Source organism: Lepidochelys kempii, chromosome 8, assembly GCF_965140265.1.
Source record: "Lepidochelys kempii isolate rLepKem1 chromosome 8, rLepKem1.hap2, whole genome shotgun sequence".
NCBI classification, from domain to species: domain Eukaryota; kingdom Metazoa; phylum Chordata; order Testudines; family Cheloniidae; genus Lepidochelys; species Lepidochelys kempii.
Genome location: NC_133263.1, coordinates 98559582 through 98578427, shown reverse-complemented (window position 1 = coordinate 98578427; position 18846 = coordinate 98559582). Strand labels below are relative to the sequence as shown.

Below are 18846 nucleotides of genomic sequence, written 5' to 3'. Positions count from 1 at the left end.
TGGCCCATTTCAGACAGGTTTTTACTAGTTACATGCATCATTCTACATTTTGAAAAAAAAGAAATATCAATTCCAATTTTTGGCAATCAAAGTATAAGAATAACAACTACAGTACTTATGCGAAACAATCTGTTCCACCTTGCGTTTAGTTGTGGCACTCCGAGCACGCTGAAGAAATGCAGCTCTGCATAAGCTTGAAAGCTTGTCTCTCCCACCAACCGAAGCTGGTCTAACAAAAGATATTGCCTCAGTCATCACGTCTGGCCAATATTAATTTATGGCAGTGAGAATTACATTTCACTTCTCAGGGAATAATTTATTTTCAAAATCCACAGATGTCTCATTAAGCTATTTTAACATAGTAGGTTTTTATTTGAGGATTTAAAACACTCAAGTGTAACATGGAAGAGAATTTAAATTTCCTTTAATTGAAGAGAATTGTACAGCATGTCTACGTGCACTCAAATATCCACAAGTCCAACAGGAGAGGGCAGCATTGTGTAACACTTTAACCATTTGGAAAGGAACATGGCTGAACTGCTGGTGACCTGATAAGGATTTTTAGATATTTATGTTTAAAGTAACTGCTATCATGTGATAAATCCTTGAAGGCCAGCATCCACTATTGTGGGCACAAAAATTGCATTCATTATACATCATCCACACTTAGCAGTAGCAAAAATCTGTGCATACACTTTATACAGTTTAACCTTATGGCAGATGAGAGTTAGAGAATTTGTGTTTGCAAAATTTCTTTTCAATAAATGGGTTTTGAGGTTGTAAATCCTAAGACTTATACACAGTGGTGCAAGTAGGGCAGTACGGTACACCATACCATTAAGAAATTTATTGCCGGTACACTGTACTGGAAAGACACAGGAGCAGAACGTAGTGCTGCTGGGTGGCCCCACGCCGGCAGCTCTTCCGGCGCAGTTGTACCGCCCCTGCAGTCTCACCTCCAGCCCTTCCACGCAGCTGCACCTCCTGTCTGTATACCCCCCACCAGAGGACAGGGCTGGAGCTGGGGCTGGGGGTGGGGGTGGTAGAGCTGTGCCGGAGAAGCTGCCTGCATGGGGCTGCCCAGTAGTCCCATATGCTGCTCCTGCATCTGCTCCTTTCGGCGCTGCAGTTCCAAAGAGCCCTGTGGTTCAGAAGCCTGTATCTGGCGCAGCAGGAGGACAGAGCCCCCCCGGCCCCCTCCCTGGGGAGGAGTCACGTGGGGGGGGGGGGGGCCACTTGGAGAGTGTCCCTCCCATGACTCACCTATGCTCAGCTCAGCGTACCGGTAAGAAATAAATTCTACTTGCACCACTGTTTAAACATTAAAAAGCATTTGCACCGACTGAGTGCAGATGCAGTAAGTGCACACTCAGTTTTGCAGGCATGCAAGTAGAGGCCTGGCAGATGCGCTTTCGAACGTTTACCCCAGTTTTTCCATAGAAATAAAATAAAGCACCATCTAAGCTCATATTCATAAATGTATGACAAAGAGCCTTACCCAGAGTTACTTGAAGAAGGTGGTGGAAGATCAGGTGTTAGAACATAAAGACTGTTATTTTTTGGTAAGTGTAGAGTTTTTAAAACAGTCTGCGAAAAAAAACAACATTTGTTCAAGAACTGTAGATTATGCAGTTTTTTTTAATCATTTGCTTTTTAAAAAATTGATTTTTTTAAAATTAGTTAGAATACATATATTGAAAATAATTCCTTGAACTGCCATAGCAAAAACTACTACACTTGTAGGAGAATCCTTTCTAAAACACAGACAGGCAGACAAAACAGCAGCTCCTTTAGGCTAAGAAGAACAATAAACGAAACCAATAAACCAACTTTACTCTGAAACCAATAAACGAACAGCGGTACAAACTTATCCCTTATATAGGTAGCTAAATTGGTTTACAGAAGTCTATTCTTTTCACACCAACCGTGCAAATTAAGGTGGGATGCAAGTCTAGATCATTGGTTTGTATACATAGGAGGTTTAAAATATTGGTGCTGCCATCTTGGCAATGGAAGATGAACTGGAGGATAATCAGAGATCATGTTTGTGGCACAATGTATGCAATAGCCATCCACTACATATATCCTGCTCAGCATGGTACACGGCACATGTTGCCAATGTTTAAAGCTGCACAGTCTATGTAGCGTTATCTTAAATTTGGGTGGAGAGTGGTGAAAAAAAAAAACACATGCAGAGTTACAGTTGACTGGGAAAACTGAATTCTGTTATTTCTTAACTGTCCAATCATTTTGTTTGTTTGGGATTTTTTTTCCATTTTATGTGTGAGTTGAACATTTCCTGATTAATCAATGTTTGTTTTTAAATTTCAGAGTTCAGTTTTTCCCGATTAAGTTGTTGATACATATTTACAAACAACGGTATAGCCAAGAATTTTGCCTGAAGAGAGAATTCTTTATTTTATTGCTAATTTAATAATGTGCATTTTACAGGTACCAATATCAGACTGTACATGCAAATACTATCAACAGGATAACGGAAGTTGGGGCAAATAATGCATAATTCCACTTGCAACATTTTAAGCAAACGGATTCTTTAATAATGTTACTAGAATCAAAACAACATAGAAATCAACAGTCCTTGTGTTTGTTATGCTGACTTTCAAGCACTTATTGGTTTCAACATTTAAATAATTTCACTGATGAAACTGTAGGAAACTTACACTATCATCTAGGTCTCCAGTCTTCCAGCCTTTTAACAACATTTTCGATACAGGAATCTGAAGTTCATTTTCTAAAATGTGTTTGATCTCTCCTGTAGAGAAGGCAAAGAAAAAATACCAACAAAATCATGTTCACATTCTTCTATATTTAGGAAAGCAAAGTATCAGACCCTGCCTCGCTGCAATAGAACAACATTATGGCTCCAAGGTCCAACGTTCAACTCCTTTCCTGTTATATTATATCCATTTTCAAAAAGCATTTAATATTTGTGCATCTTTCTCCACTACATACAATACCTTCACATGAACAAAAAAAAACAAAACTATTTCAGCAGCCCAGGTTTCTAGACAAAAACTAAATTAAATAAAATGGGAAAAAACAGTTAGGAAAACTAATTTTCATTTAATGTTGCTAAAGTCCAAAGGGCCATTTCAAAGGGAGGGGGGATTGAGGGAGGAAAGGAGGGGATAGTAATACACACGTACCCCTCCCACGGCAGTGTCCTTTGATTTCAATATTAAATGACTGAGATTTTCAAAGACGTCTAAAAGATACGGAGGAATTATCCTGTGCCCACTGACTTCAGTGGGGCAGGATCAGGACCTTAGACACACATCATTATTTCATTAGCAGAGCTTGGTCATTTTTTGACCAAACATTTTTCACCAAAAATGTTGATCCATCAAAACCAAAGCTATTCACAGGAAGGGCACAGTTTCAAAAAATTTCTCATTTCAAAAAAAGCTTTGGAAAAAAAAGTTTTGAAATTATTCAAAACATCCCATTTTATCATTTTAAGTGAAAATTTCCAGTTTTTTGTTTCAAAAGAAATACTCATTTTCAAATTTAGGCTAATTTTATAATAAAACATTTTTTTAAATCAACATCAAAATGAAACACTTCTGAAATTTTCAAAATAATACATTTTGATAGACCCAAACTGATTTTCTTTTCTCCAGGTCTCTGAAAATTTGAGATTTAGACCGGGTCACAAATTGGGATGTGAAATTTTTCAAAATCTCCATTTTTTTCCCAGGACAGGAAAACACATGAACTGAACCCTAAGAGCTGCTTTGAAAATATTAGCCAATAATTTTATGTTGGAATTAATAATGTTAAAAACTAAATTCCTAGTCACCAAGTTCATTCAGGTACAGTAACAGTTCCAACATAAATTTGAAGGATCAGTTATGTAATGAGGATTTGGCAGTTCAATCAAACACTTTTTTAGAAGAATAGGTCTGAAATTTTAAGCCATAAACATGTATGACAGATTGCTCTTATTTGCATATTAATAAATAGCACTAGTAGTTGACAACAAAAATCAATTGCTTAGGAATTACAGCACAACAACTTGTTCTGAATCTTAATTTTAAAGCATGGTTAGGATGGTTCTTCAAATACAGCCATTTTAAAATTAGTGCAGTTAAGATTAGTTTTCCAAAAGAATTTTAAAAAAATAAATAAATAAGAGTGCTTCCCAGTTCCCCTTTGGCCCTCCCGGTATTTTTCCTCAACTTGCATATTGCAAGCAAAAGCATTCTGTTGACACCACTGTGGGATCCACTTGTAGTTTTAAATAAAAGGATATAATAAGGAAAATAGATGAGGCAAGCATCAAGATGAAGCACTGGCTGATGTAAATCTTCAAAAGAAACATAGTTCTTGCTATCTATAACCGTCTCCCAGACTAAAGATCCACAGCCAGCCATGAGCACAGCAAGAGAGAGAGATAATCACCCATAAGAGGAGAGAGATTCAGGGCCACCTGGAAGGACAGGAAGGCATACATCTGGGGAACATTCCATTAACAACAGCACCAGCAGCCAGCGTTCACTTTAAAAATGAATTAGTCAAAGGTGCGGAAGAACCTATTCTAAGTCTGAGATTGGGAATATGATTGGAGGGGAAAGGAAGTGCATGGGCATAACAATTTTAATACAACTAAATATTAATGCACTTTGCATGAATTTCCACTTTCTCTCCTTTTTAAATAAACATACTTATGTGCAGCACACCAGGAAGACATATAATGAGTATCTGGAGCTCTGCATGCTGGAATACATGCTGCAGCCGCCAGTTCTAAATCCACAGATTAATGCATCTCAGCAGGGAACCAGGTTGGCACTGCAGTTTGCAGGTAAGAAATTCCACTGAACAAAGAGGAGCGAAGGAACAAGAGGATATGAAAAGAGGAAGGAAGAATTACTCATTGTAAAACATATGATTTATTACAGCTTTTAATTAACAGTTTTTCCCCCATAAAACCAATTGTCCATTGACTTGAAAAGGGTGCCTTAGGTGGGTAAAAATGTCTTCAAAAGTTGACTTCAGTCATTACATCCTCACTGTCAGCCTATCACGTAATCAACCCCTACTTCAAGAATTAACTCTTGACTCCAATTAATATATTACACATAAAGGTACCTAGCGTATGGCTATTTCAGTATATACATGTAAATATAGTATTCCTACGTGTGTTGAGGAACCAGATTTAAAATAATTGTTTCTGTTTCAATTTTATGATTACTCCTGAGTGCATTCTGTGCCAAAAAAATAAAAATTCTCCACACAGTATTTTAAAATTATGAAAAATTCTGCTAATTTTATCTGTCAAATAAATGTGGAGGCTCCAGCAAGGCATTGGGGAGCACAGGCCAGTGGCTGTACAGAGGTGGGAGATCACGGTACAGCTCCCCAGCCCAGGACACGGACTCAGCGGTGGACCCAATCCTGACACTGTGCAAGGACCGGCACTGCCCCAGAAACACCCCAGGGCCCTGTCCCTCTGTGCCAGGCACACCAGGCATGGGCAGGCAGGCTCAGCATGGCGGGATCCAAGTGTAGAGGAGCTTAGTGTGGGGGGATCCAGATGTGGGTTGAGAAGGTTCTGTGTGGGGCAATCTGGATGCAAGCAGCTCAGTGGGGGATCTGGGTGTGTGGGGGGATCTGGATGCACAGGGGCTTGTTGGATACAACAGTAATGGAACTCTGCAAGGGGATCCAGATTAAGGTGGTTGGGGCTGGGGGGGTGGGGGGGAGAGTCTGGGTGTGAGTGGGGAATAGAGCTTAGCATGGGGGTCTGGGTGTGGGGGACTCAGTAGGGGGTCAAGATGCTGGGGGAGTGGGGGGTTATTGGGGTGGGGATCTGGGTGCGGATGACTTGTCGGGGTGGTCTAGGTGCAGGGGGAGTGGGAATCATCGGGGAGGCTCTGAGTGTGGAGGGCTGGGGTTCGGTGGGAGGGTCTGAGTATGAGGGGGTCTGGATGCACAGGATGGGCAGATGGGAGAACAGCTCCCTGTACAGGGATCTCTTCCCCCTTCCCCCTCCCCCCACAGCTGAGGAACGATGGGTGCGGTAGGGAGGAGGGGGGACTGCAGAGCTTCCTGCAGCTGGGGGAGAAATCTGGGGGTGGGTCTGACCTGGCCCCAGATGCTGTGCAGGGGAAGAGGAAGTCCCATCCTCCCCAGCACAGCCGGGACTAGCAAGTTGAGTCTGGCACAGGGTAGGGGCCACCAGCTGGGTCTTCTCCAGTCCCAACCCCTGCCCCACAGTGATTTACCTTTCTGCCAGCTGCCCTGGGCACCAAAAACATACTGCTGGGGAGGGTCACATGACCACTCTTGTGGCTTCCCTTTGCTTCCCCTCAAAAAGTCATTTTTCTGTAGGAAAGCACAGAAATCTGCAGGGGACAAATTCTGCGCGTGCACAGTGGCACAGAATTCCTCCAGGAGTAAAATTATTATAGATGCATTGCTTTTTGGGTAACGTATTGTTAAAAACTGAGCATATTTTAAATTAACATAAATTTAAAATCTGTCCTTTTACAGAAGCATATTTTCTGAACATAATGCTTGGTCAGTTTTAGAAGATTACATCCACATTCCCTCACAAATATTTAACATGCCATGTACAATCTCAGTGCATTAATCACTAAACATACAGGTTTACAAGTAAACCAAATTAAATCTTTGCAGACACTAAGAATGTGGGTGTAAAACTTTGGGGGAAAAAAAAAAAAACAGTTGCTGGAGAATCCCAGCTCTTTGCTCCAGGTCGTGAGGAGTTAATGCACTAATTGGATACAGTGATGCAAAATAATGTACATGAAAAATAGGTTATAGTATCCAATTGACTCAAATTGCCGGCCAAACTAGACAAGGTTGTATTTAATTTATAATGTTTAATTAGTTTCCCTCCCACCCCCCAAGCTATTTATCAGGCAGTGAGTTTACTCTTTCTTGAAGATTTCCCAGATTTTGTTGCTGTGGTTGATTATGTTAACATAATAAATACAATTTTGATCAGATTTCATTTCTGTGAATCCTTTAGCCAGTTGTTTTAAAGTTTCTAATTTATACCCTAGTTTTTCCACTATATTTCAGTAATAGATCCAAAAGAATAAGGAGCTTTTATTACTAAGTTCAAAATCACACAGTGTGGGATTTACATTCTTCTATTATTTAGCTAACAAACAATAAATCACAAACCTAGAGATGGACATCTTTCACCAGATTAGTATTGCACCTACAGTATTCAGCTAATTTAGCATCAGAAGACCCAGAAATAATCCCTACCACCCCATACGTGCTACTGATTCAGTTTCTCATTTGTGAGAATCAATTTTCTCTTGTGTTGGAATCTTGCTTGACTTGAGGGTTCATATGAGGATTTCTGTAATATTTTAACTCTGTTATCATCCAGTTTACCAATATGTACACACAGATGTGCAGGGCAGAGTGGAATTTTCCCAAGCCCCCTGTGCATGGGCTGAATCACACTATTGTTACAAGACAAGGGTGGATTTAAGATAGTCATTCCCTTTGTAGGTGTAGTAAAAGATTAATTTATTTATATGTATGGCAAAAAAGTTAATGTTATATAGAGAACCAAACAATATACTCACAGGAAAACTAGATATAATACAAAAAAAGCCCAAATAACTAACCCTGGGAAACAAATTTCCTTCCTATTGCCGACACTTACGCAGCATACATTGGGTGCCTTGCTCTTTCCAACAGTTACTATTTATTCAATCTTCCTTTAAGGTCTTTTTGATAGTTAAATGTCCCTTCTATTTGGATCTCTAACCTTCTGGGGTGGTTGTGGCATATTTCCATCTAGTGGAAATTTGATGTAATTGCAATATAAATTCAAGCAAACTGAGAAACAGGCTAGACAGATGGGGAGCCTCACAGAAGTTTTAGCCATGTCTAAATGATACTGAATGGTTGTTTCCAGAAGAGCATTTTTGGAACTCTAGTTTAATAAAATCCACTTTCAGATACTTTACACTCTGTGCTTCATACAGAACACTGCACTTTGGTGATGAGCTATTGATATGATGGCGATAACTGAGAAAGATGGCAAGCTCCAGTATACAACTATTCATGCGTTTTAACAAGAATGCAGCTAATCATTACACAAAAAATATGATGTAAATGGAATCTTTCTATTTCTGTGAGGTTAACAATGGATTACATATAGCTAGAGCCAGAAAAATGAAATAATTGACATTAAATTTTAGGAGTCTCTGCATGAAGAATTTCCTCTAACTTATCAGGTTAGAAAGGTGCAGCTGAAGAGATGAACAGTCCTAAATTCTTGTTTCACAACAAATAGAAATGTGGTATCAAAACAATGCAAATTTAGAGAACAATTGCAAATTGTTGATGAATCCATTATCTCACATTAAGGAAATCAGCGATTAGAATCTGATACAATTGAATCAAACATCGGCTTTGATCTAATTCTTACAAAAAGGGAGGTTGACCCTAGAACAGGCAATTGAAGGATGTTAGGGCACTACCCTGGGACTCAAGAGACCTTGGTTCAATTCTCTGTTCTGCCAGCATTTTCCTGTGTGACCATGGGCAACTCACCAAGTCTCTGTGCCTAAGCTCCCCAGGAGCAAAACGGAAATAGTATTCTCAGAGATGCTGTGAGGAGAATTATAGCAAAGACTGAAAGTCATTAAGATACTACAGCAATGGAGACCACATGAAGTACCTAACACAGAGTACAGGAGAAATCCAGAGTTTATTCTTCTATGACTACAGATCCAAGCATTAATTGATTTTAATCATACCCAAAAGCTAACAGTTATTTTAACCAGTAAGATGAGGTTTCAGCACATGCAAAATACATTGATAGTGCAAATGCAAACAACAACAGTGCCGGCTGTAGTCAGACGGCTCCCAGCCTAGGCTTTGCCATTGTCTCTGTCTCTCTTGCCCCTGGTCCCCGGTCCCCGCTGGAACTCCCACTCCTGGGCATTCTCACTCCTCCCTGCAGGAGTTGGGCTCAGTCCCAGGATCCTACCAAATCTAATTATCTCAGCCCAGCTACAGGTCACTCTCAGGGCTGCAGTGTCTGTCTGCCCTAAACAAAGGGTAAGGAAAAGAAAAGGATGTTATTGCCTTGGGCTGAGCTCCCCTGGCCATTGGGCTCCCTAGCAGTCTCTAGCAGCCTCTCTTCTTGGGCAAACTTTCCCACCTTATTCTGTGGCTAGTTTCATCTTTTAAGCTGCTGTTCTCCAGGCACAGAATGCTCTGCAGGTGCACCTAGCTGGCACTTCCTGAATGCAGGGATGCTCATTAGGTTTGCTGTCAGTGGGATGGGGCATGTTCCATCACATACCCGCCCTCCACCCCCAAGACCAAAAACGTTTCTTTGTCTGAGCATCAATCCAGTCCCAATCTTCTGGGGCAAAAATACTGCATTTGCTTGTGCCTTTCTGGCTCGGTGCTGCACCTAGAATTATAGGATTGAAGTGCCAAATATCAGCACATAATCCAGGGATTTGAGTCCTACCCTGAAGCTCCTGGGACAACACTGCTCCCAAGCCAACGTTTCTGCATCTTTATAGAGAACAAGAGTTCTGGGAGAATTCTGGATTGGCAAGGACAGGTACCCAGCTCAGCTGCGCCTTCAGGGTGCTAAAAGCTTCATCACACTAGTTGTCTTACTGGATCTTTTTTGATGTCTTTGCTCTTCAGCAGATCACTCAGGGTGCCATGATCCATGCAAAGTTGGGATGAACCAGCAATAGTATCCCAGAAGGCTCAGGAAGCAGCATATCTGTCTTCTGGTTCATGGAGCAGGGCAGGAGTTTAATGCATGGACTTTATCCATCAATGGTTTCACAAGGCCTCCGCCTACCTGATATCCTAAATAAATCACTTCTGTCGTGGCCAATTTACACTTGGCAGGCTTACCTGTGAGGCCAGCCTCTTCTAGGGAAGTCAATACTGCTCTCAGATGACTGAGGTGGTCTTCCCACATAGGGCTATAAATTACAGTGTCATCAAGGTAAGCTGCAGCATATTGCTCGTAGGGGCAAAGGATTCAATTCATCAGGCACTGGAAAGTCACTGTAGCCACTGGCAGGCAAAACAGCATGGTTTTAGAGTGGAAATGGCCAAAGGGGATTGAGGACATGGTATTCTCCTGACAGGATGCACACACGGAGCATCTGCCAATAGCCTTTTGTAAGATCCACTGTGCTGAGGTACTGTGCCAGGCCCAACTGCTCTAGCAACTGATCAAGCTCATTGCAGCATAGGGTAAGTGTCAAACTTTGTGATGGAATTGACTTTACGAAAAAGTCAATCCAGAACCAGATCATGCTGTCCGCTTTGGGGACCAGGACTAAAGGAGTCCTCCAGGTGCTCTTGGACTCCTCCGTGACCCCCATTCTCCACATCATAGGCACTTCTACTCAGACCATGTTCTACATCTTCTTGGGCAAGGGCTGAGGATTTTCCTCTAACTAGTTGCCCTGGTGTGGTCTTCAGATAATATTATATGGCGTATGTTCTCCCCAGGCTTGTGGAGAATACCATACTGAAGTCTTGGATCATTTGCCACAGCTGGGTCTTCTGTTCAGAAGCAATGGCCTCATTTAATGGTAAAAGTTCAGACTCTAGGCTATCAGCTACATTGAGACCTAGTTCTGGGCTCACTGGCCAGGAATCTATCAGGAGGGTTTCCCATGTTTCCCATGGCTTGAAAATGATAGACTTTTGTCTCCCTCCTCTTGCTGGATCAACCAGATCCATTTGTCTCAGCACCTCAAACAGACCCTGCCAGCGAGCCATTAATTTTGACTCAGATGATGGTAATAGGAGCAACACCCTGTCTCCAGGGTGGAAGGTTCATGCCTCTTGGTTATATCCCTGTTCTTGCCTCCATTGAGCCCAAACAAGGTTCTTCTTTGTGAAAGTGCTCAACTTTAGATGTTCACATAGTCGGATGATGTACTGGGTCCCCCCAAGTGTGTTTGAATCTTGCTCCTCCCAACTCTCACAATGCATCCAAGATTTCCCAGGGCTGGCATCCATAGAGCATTTTGAAGGGTAAAAAACCCACAGAAGTTTGGAGTATCTCTTGCACAGCAAATAGAAACGGTGGTCTCAGTGCCTAGACTCAGTCCCAACAAAACTGCTTCAATAATCTCAACATCTTGTTAACCCTTTCCACCAGGCCATCTGTTTGCAGATCACACACTGATGTCTTCACGGCCTTTATTTTAAGAAGAGAACATAGTTTATGCACCACCTGCAAGGTGAAGTTGGAGACCTGAACAGTCAATATTTCCTGCAGGAAACCTACCTCAGCAAAGAGAGTCTCATAAGTTTAGAAGCAATTGCTGTCACCATAGCCAAGCGCAAGGGTATCGCTTTGGGGTAGGGAGTGACATAGTCCACCACTACATGTATATACTGGTTTCCCCAGCAGCTCTTCTCTAAAAGGCTCTACACTATGTCCATCCCTATTCTTTCAAATAGGGTTTCCACTTAGGGCATTGGGACCAAAGAGCCTCAGGACATTCTTAGCTGCCATCTACTGACACTCAGGACAGGAAGAGCAATACTCCCTTACCTCATGGTGCACCCCAAACCCAGAAAAAGTGAGTCAGTACCCAACTCCAGGATCTTCTCATTCCCTATATGCCCTATGCAGGGAATATTGTGTGCCAGCTGAATTACAGCCTTTTGGTACTTACAGGGTACCAGTAAATGAGTTCTTATTGCCCGCAACTGTGGGTGTCTTTTTACATGATACAGACACTCTTTTTCCAGCACAAAGTGGGCGTAGTGTCCCAGGTGCTAGGGATCTGCTGCCTCCCCAAACATGGAAACCACCTGTTCACAGACACTGCTCAGGACTGAATTGTCATGCTGCTCTTGGACAAAGCTTCCCCCTTGTAGTAAGGTCTCAAGGTCCAAAGCCAGTGCCTGCCATCCCTCCATCTCTCTGGCCATCCCTGGTCACAGGGGACATCCCAGAGGGGGTCTTCAAAGTTACCCAAACTCACTAGGTCCATGGGGTCTGCAGGCCAGGGCCTGCTCTGGGGTTCAGATCATTAATGATTTGCCAAAAGGCTGGCCAGTCTGAGCCTATAATCACTGGGCATGCTAATTTCTCTGCTAGCACAATTTTAATTGAGTCAGGGTGGGCCCCAACTGTTAGTTCCAGTCACTGACTGGGCATGGGCTTTACATCTCCATGTATACACTCTAGCAAATAGACCTCTCTGAGTTGATTTTCTTTCCTTCTAGGGCAGCTTGTATCACTGTCTGGCTACACCTCAAGACCCAGTACCTCCTCCCCTTGAACCTATTCTGGGATCATCTGGGGGTGGGGGGTGTGAGTCCTACTACATGCCATCTTCCGCCGTCCAACCCTCTGCGTAGTCACACTCCATCAATGGGAACTCTTTCCTCATATGCCCCTGTTGCCAACAGTAATAGCAGATCACTGAGCTTATCCCTGAGGGATCTGGCATGGGACATGTTCAGATGACGAGGGAAACCTTTGGGCTCAAAGGCTACACTTCAGTCATTTGTGTCCCCGGATGGTTGGTTATCTGGGCAACACCTCATCCAAACTTGGCCCTGTGTCTTGCCACAGTCTTCCTCTCACAGTTCAGTTCGCTGTGGTGGGGTTTGTACACATTTCCCATTGTGCTTGGGTTTCAGCATCTGCATGTGGGGGTCTGATGTCATCAGTGGCCCTCACTGGTGAATGGACTGAGGCCACGTGTCCCATCTCCAGAAACCCTTCAGCGGTCAGAAAATTTTCCATCAGCTGCACTACCTCCAACAAGAACTCAGGGTGATGCCAGAGAACCCACGCCAGGTCCCTCACTATAGGTATGGATACAAACTGCTCTGTGAGGACCTACGCTGCAGCTTGATCCCTGCAGCGCTTCAGGGGAGAAAGCCACCACCAGCAATGCTCTTTTAATCATTGCACCATTTCCTGGGGGTGAGCCTCCTCGGGGGAGGGATCCATCCTAAAACGCTGCGGATGTGTTTATTTGCTAATATCCAGATAATCTAAAATAGTGGTCTTCACCCAACAGAAGTCTCCAGCCTGTCCTGGGTCAAGGTTACAGTACACCAGCTTTGCCTCTCACATCATGTAGAGGGCTAAAACTAATGCCCAGTGCTCTGGAGGCCATTGAGACACCAATGCCACCCTCTGAAAGGTGAGAAGGAATGTCACTGGATTGTCTTGGAGCCCATGTTAGTTAACTTTACTGACATGGGTGGCAGAGCTCCCTCTGGCCTACTGGGTGTCTCTGTGCAGAGGGCAGGTTTTTACTTCTGGGAAAAAGTCTCAAGTTCTTGCTGGTGGGTCACAACCTCCTTTAGCTGCTGCTGCTGTGCTGACTGGACCTGCTGCTGGGCAGTCCACCACCACTGGAACAGGTGTTTTTGGCTGGCCTGCAACTGTTGCCATTCTGCCATCTACTTATACCCGTGCTAACGGTGCACCTCGACTGATCCCCCTCTCCAAGGGCTGATGTGGAACCTGTTTCTGTCTCAAGGCCTTGTATCATGCATAGGGCATCATGCCTGCATTCTCCACCACTTGCAGTGAGCCAGCTCTCAGCCTGAGCTTGGAAGTCATCTCTAGGTCTCTTGCCTCTGGGTGCCCACCAGAACCCACACTCCCTGGGTAAGCTCATTGTTCCCTGCAAAAGTTGGGCTCATTCCCAGGGTCTTTTTAGAGGCTAACTATCTCCAGTCCCTGGTACTGCTCCTCAGGTCCAGCTACAGGGCACAGACAGAGAGCAGACATCCATAGCCTCTCTCAGGGCTGCAATGTCTGTCTGATGCAAAAGGCGGGGGGTAGGGGAGAAGGGAAGGGAAGGGAGGGAAGGTGGGTCATTGCCTCGGGCTGGGCTCCCCTAGCTACTGAGCTCCTTAGCAATCTCTAGCAGCCTCTCTTCTTGAGCAAAGGTCCCCCCCTTGCTCTGTGGCCAGCTTCACCTTTAAAGTTCCCCTTCTCCAGGTAGAGCATGCTCTGCAGGTGTCCCTGACTGGCACTGCCTGAATGCAGGGATGCTGGTTAGGTTTATTGTCAGTGGGATGGAGGCATCTCCCATCATACTGCTATTGTTGTGCACTATTCCAGTCAAACCATTTCCGGCCCCCACACCTCACTGAGATAGGCAGAAAAATACTGGAGGGAAAAAGGAAGCCTAAAAAGAACAGAAGGTAACTATTCTAGAGAGCAACAACCACTAGATCAGAGTCTGAAGGGTTTATTTTGGGAACTTCGAAGTAAGAGATAATGTGACGGTTAATGGACAGAAATTAAAAAAGTTCAAAGATATTGGATGTGAGAGAAAGTATGTCAGTGTTGACCTTGTCTGAAACGGTTTTCACATAAAACAACTAGCGTAGATATCAGTCGTGCATGACTTTTTTTTTTTGCATATGCACTGACAATACCCATACACTGCAACAGGAGTCCTGCGCAGAAACTGGTTCCATCCATAAATGTTTCTGACGTTTAGTTTAAAAAAAAATTAAACTTCACACAGGTATCAGATCTCTTCAGCCCTCCTTCTGTCCGTCACTGGGGGCTCACTAGGAAGTGCCAGGCAACATCACTTTAAAAATGAGCACTTGAGAGGAGATCAGTGAAGGCATGGTGGGAAGGGGATAAGACAAACGCACGCAGGAGGCCAGAGAATTTGGCCAGCAGCATCCAAGGCAGCCCGAGAAGCTCCATAGCAGGGACGGTGAAAAAGGTGAAAGGAGGAGGAATTAAGAACTACCAGGGTGGAGAGGACATCGCATGTTCTAAAAGGACAGAGATAGCTACAACAGCTGCTCTCCATTAGATGGAGACCAAACAACCTGAGAAGCTGAAATTCACTTCTCACTAGCACAGGGTCACTAGGAGTACTTTGATCCCAAAATCTCCAGGCCAGTTTCGTTTATGGAATAGATGTGGGTGGACCAAACCCAGCAATAAAACTACCACATGTTGTTAACCTCTCTTTGTGGAGTCTTAACCCAAACTGCCTCAAACCAGGCAATTTGCAGACGGTCCTTTTGAAAACCAATGCCCCTCTCGCCCTCTGAAAGATGCCCCAAAAGCCACACCTGACTTACCTCAACAATAACTTAATGTCATCATTTAGAAAGTTCCCGGATGCAACTAAGCAGAAACAAAGCAGAATATGGATCTAGCATTCCATTGAGGGCAGGGGGGTGGCAGTACTCCATGGCCCTAAGAGGACATGGACAGCTGGTTTAGGAGCATGGTTCCGTGTTGCTGTCACCAGTAGACACTAAAGGAAGCAGACACTATTCCTTCTTGGAACACCACCAAAAAGCAACGCTGGGCATGTTGTCTCTACATTGGCAGCCTCTAGCACACCATGACACCACGTGCAGCCGTCATTGAGTCACAGGCTCGGTGCTCTGGACCTGCTCTGAATGAAGTCAGACAGGACTCTAGTGCAGGGTCTCCCCCCTCAGGGCACATTTTCACTGGGACAAGCCCTTCGGCTTCAGTGCCTCCTGGGTCCGAGCTCAGAGCATTCAGCACCCCTGTTCACACTGTGAGTAACCCACAATGAGTCCACTTGGATGGGACACCTGGGGAAGCCTCACACGCCCACCCAAAAGGGCCATGCACCCCACCTCCACAGTCAGCAGTGTCTCACAGCCAGGGAGGTAAACAGAAGGGCTTATTAGTTATCGGGAATACAGATCTTGTTAGCACGGAAATTAAGAATATTCAGCAGAGTCTATCTTGGGGGGGGGGATCCAGAGCCCAGGGCTTCATCCCCCGCCGCCCCGAGTCCCAAATCAGAAAAGTGACCAGCTTCCAGCAGCCCAGCCTCAGTCACACCCAGCTGCCCTCCTCCTTCCTTTGTCTCTTTTCCAGGAAAACAGGTCACCAAGCCTCCACCTCTTACTCTGTTCTCCAACACCTCCAGCTGATTCTTGCAGAGGATGGCTCCCGGCCATCAGTTGCCAGGCAACCAGATGGCAGTCACATCTTCCGTGTAGGGCCTCTGCAACAATTGCACACACTTGTCCCACCACTTAGATAGCTGAACAACACACTGGGGAAACTGAGGCATGCACACACCCACTTCATCAAAGCATCTTATAGGAGCAAAGTTTTTGTTTGTTTGTGTGTTTTGTTTGCTCCATTTATATTAAAAAGGCTACAAAATATTTTGGTTTTTCTCTGTTCATTCTTCTGTGCAGTACTTATTGACAGTCATTTTATTTTACATCTGAATCTTGCAGATAGTTGCTGTATAATCTTTGTAGGAATTACAGGCATTTCCATAAAACTTTATTATGCAAGGAAAATAATTAAATACTTTGATTTAGAATTAGGTTGAGAGAATTCAACTGATGTACTGAGAGAAAGGCAGCCTTTTTAAAGCAAAACTGGACTTTTCCATCTGGATAGAAGTAATAATTTTAGATTGGGATCATTTTTTACAATTATGAAACAGTAGCTCCCCAACTGTGGTCTCAGAACCACCAGGGGTCTGAAGAGACCTGACCAGTCACATGTGCTGGCTTTTCTCATTTCCAGCTGCTACATCATAATAAGACAGTTAAGCATGCATTAAATATTGACCTAAGATTACTTTTCCCCTTTAGTAATTGTTCTAGCTGACACAGGGATGTTATGCAATTACAAATAGGAAGAAAGGAGTCCTTGAGACATCTTCTGTAGTAAAAGGCGGTCCATGTAATGAAAAAGATTTAAGACCCCTGTCTATAAGGTAATGAGTATGTGTTGTCTGAAGGATCATATGCACTTCAAGCAAACATATGAACTGGTGTAGATAGGCAACAACCACCATGGGATATGGTTCTGATGATTTACATTCAGATAATTATACATAACATAATCCCTTAGAAAGGGTTTGCTTTGCTAAAGAAACAGGTAGTTCTTTGAACTAGTGTGCTAAGAAAACATGTACAGTACTTTAATGTACTACTTTTTCACGTCTGGGCACCTGGACTCAAAAATTCTACCATATGAGAGAAGTAAAAGTGAGCGCAGTGAGCTAGTTGCTACTGGACAGTTTTCCACATCACAAATCCACCTCACAGTTTGACACACTTAACACATTCCCCTCACAGAGGATACCTAGGATTGAATTAGCAGGAAGAGGCAGGTCAGGAATGTGGTGCACTGATGTTTGCAGAAGCTTGTTCATCACTTGCCTGCATTAGACCTGGTTCTACACAGTCCTATTAATCCCTCACACCGAGGCTTGGAATCTCCCATGGTCCTAGTTCTCTGAGTTAGAATACTTGAAAATGGTGGCAGTGACTCCAAACAGAGAGATGAAGGATTTTTTTTTTAAAAGCCTCTTTTAAAGACAAGAAAGTCTATTAGAACATTAGGCTTTCAAATATCTATCATTCAAATGTACAGTTGAAAAACAGCATTACAATGGACAGAATATTAATTTTTAAATATTTTAATGTACCCAGATATAAAGTTTAAAATAAAATATGCACAAAGTATTGAACTTGTCAACTAAGCAGAAGTTAGTCACCTTGTACAGTAACGACAGTTCTTCGAGAGGTGTCCCCCTAGGGGTGCTCCACTGTAGGTGTGTCTGCATCCCTGCGCTGCTGATGGAAGAACTTTGGTAGCAGTCCATCACGCCCGCGCAGGCGCAGCTCCTCACCTGCCACAAGGTCAGCCAGCATACGTGGGTGACCCTCAGTTCCTTTTCTACTGCAGAGTCAATGACAAGAACTCCAAAGTAGAGGGGAGGAGGGTGGGCTGTGGAGCACCCATAGGGACACACATCTCAAAGAACCATCATTACTGCACAAGGTAACTATTACTTCTTCTTCGAGTGGTGTCCCTGTGGGTGCTCCACTGTAGGTGACTCCTAAGCAGTGCCCACCACTGGAGGCTGGGACTTTGAAGTTGAGTCTGATATGGATGATAGCACAAAATTTGGCATCTGCAGCTGAATCCCCCAGGATGGCATAGGTGTTCTGCAAAGGTAAGTGCAGATGCCCAGGTAGCTGTTCTGCAGATTTCTGAAATAGGGATACCCATGGAGAAGGCGACAGATGAGGAGATTGACCTTGTAGAATGCAACCATATTGAAGATGTGGGTGTTACATTATGCAATTGGTAACAGAGTTTAATACAGCCAGAGACTCAGTTGGAGAGTCTCTGAGCTAAAATCGCTGTACCTTTTGATCTACCCGCAATGGAGAGGAAGAGTCTTGGAAATTTTTTGAAGATTCTTATCCTGTCCAAACAGAAGGCCAAGGTTCTCCTCACATCAAGTGTATGAAGGATGGCTTCCCTATTATCCTGATGAGGTTTGGGATAAAAGGCTGGAAGCCAAATAAGCTGATTTATGTGGAATGCAGAAGACATCTTGGGAGTGAACTTTGTATGTGGTCTCAGCATGACCTTGTCAGGAAATAACACAGTGAAAGGGGGAGGAGCCAGAGCCGCTATTTCTCCTACCCTTCTTGCAGAGGTAATGGCAATCAGGAACACCATCTTCATGGAAAGGCAAGTTAATGAACAAGTGGCCATAGGTTCAAATTGCAGTCTAGTCAACCCTTTTAGCAGTTGGTTGAGATCCCATTGAGGAGTGGGAAATCTGGGTGGTGGAAAGAGGTTCGTTATGCCTGTGAGAAACCTCTTTGTAGTCAGATGGGAAAAGACTGAGTAACCTTCTACCTGTTGATGGAAGCTTGCAACTGCTGCTAAATGAACCTCTAGCGCACTAACAGAGAGATCCAATTTCTTGAGAGCCAATAGGTAGTCCAGGACTACCGGTAGGGTGGCTGTATTAGGGGTGACATCTTTAGGCTGGCACCAGATTTGGTATCTCTTCC

At 43.8% G+C, this 18846-nt stretch overlaps 1 protein-coding gene across 2 annotated transcripts in view; it reads right to left on the bottom strand.

The window, feature by feature from the left end:
• Positions 1 to 18846, bottom strand: part of FAF1 (Fas associated factor 1) — a 303693-nt gene that overhangs the window by 203754 nt on the left and 81093 nt on the right. For both annotated transcript variants that reach the window (XM_073357756.1, XM_073357758.1), the window contains exons 5-6: positions 2682 to 2773; positions 1499 to 1587 (exon numbers count right to left, since the gene is read on the bottom strand). In XM_073357756.1, the coding sequence (XP_073213857.1) occupies positions 1499 to 1587; positions 2682 to 2773 (181 nt within the window). The remainder of the gene's footprint in view (positions 1 to 1498; positions 1588 to 2681; positions 2774 to 18846) is intronic.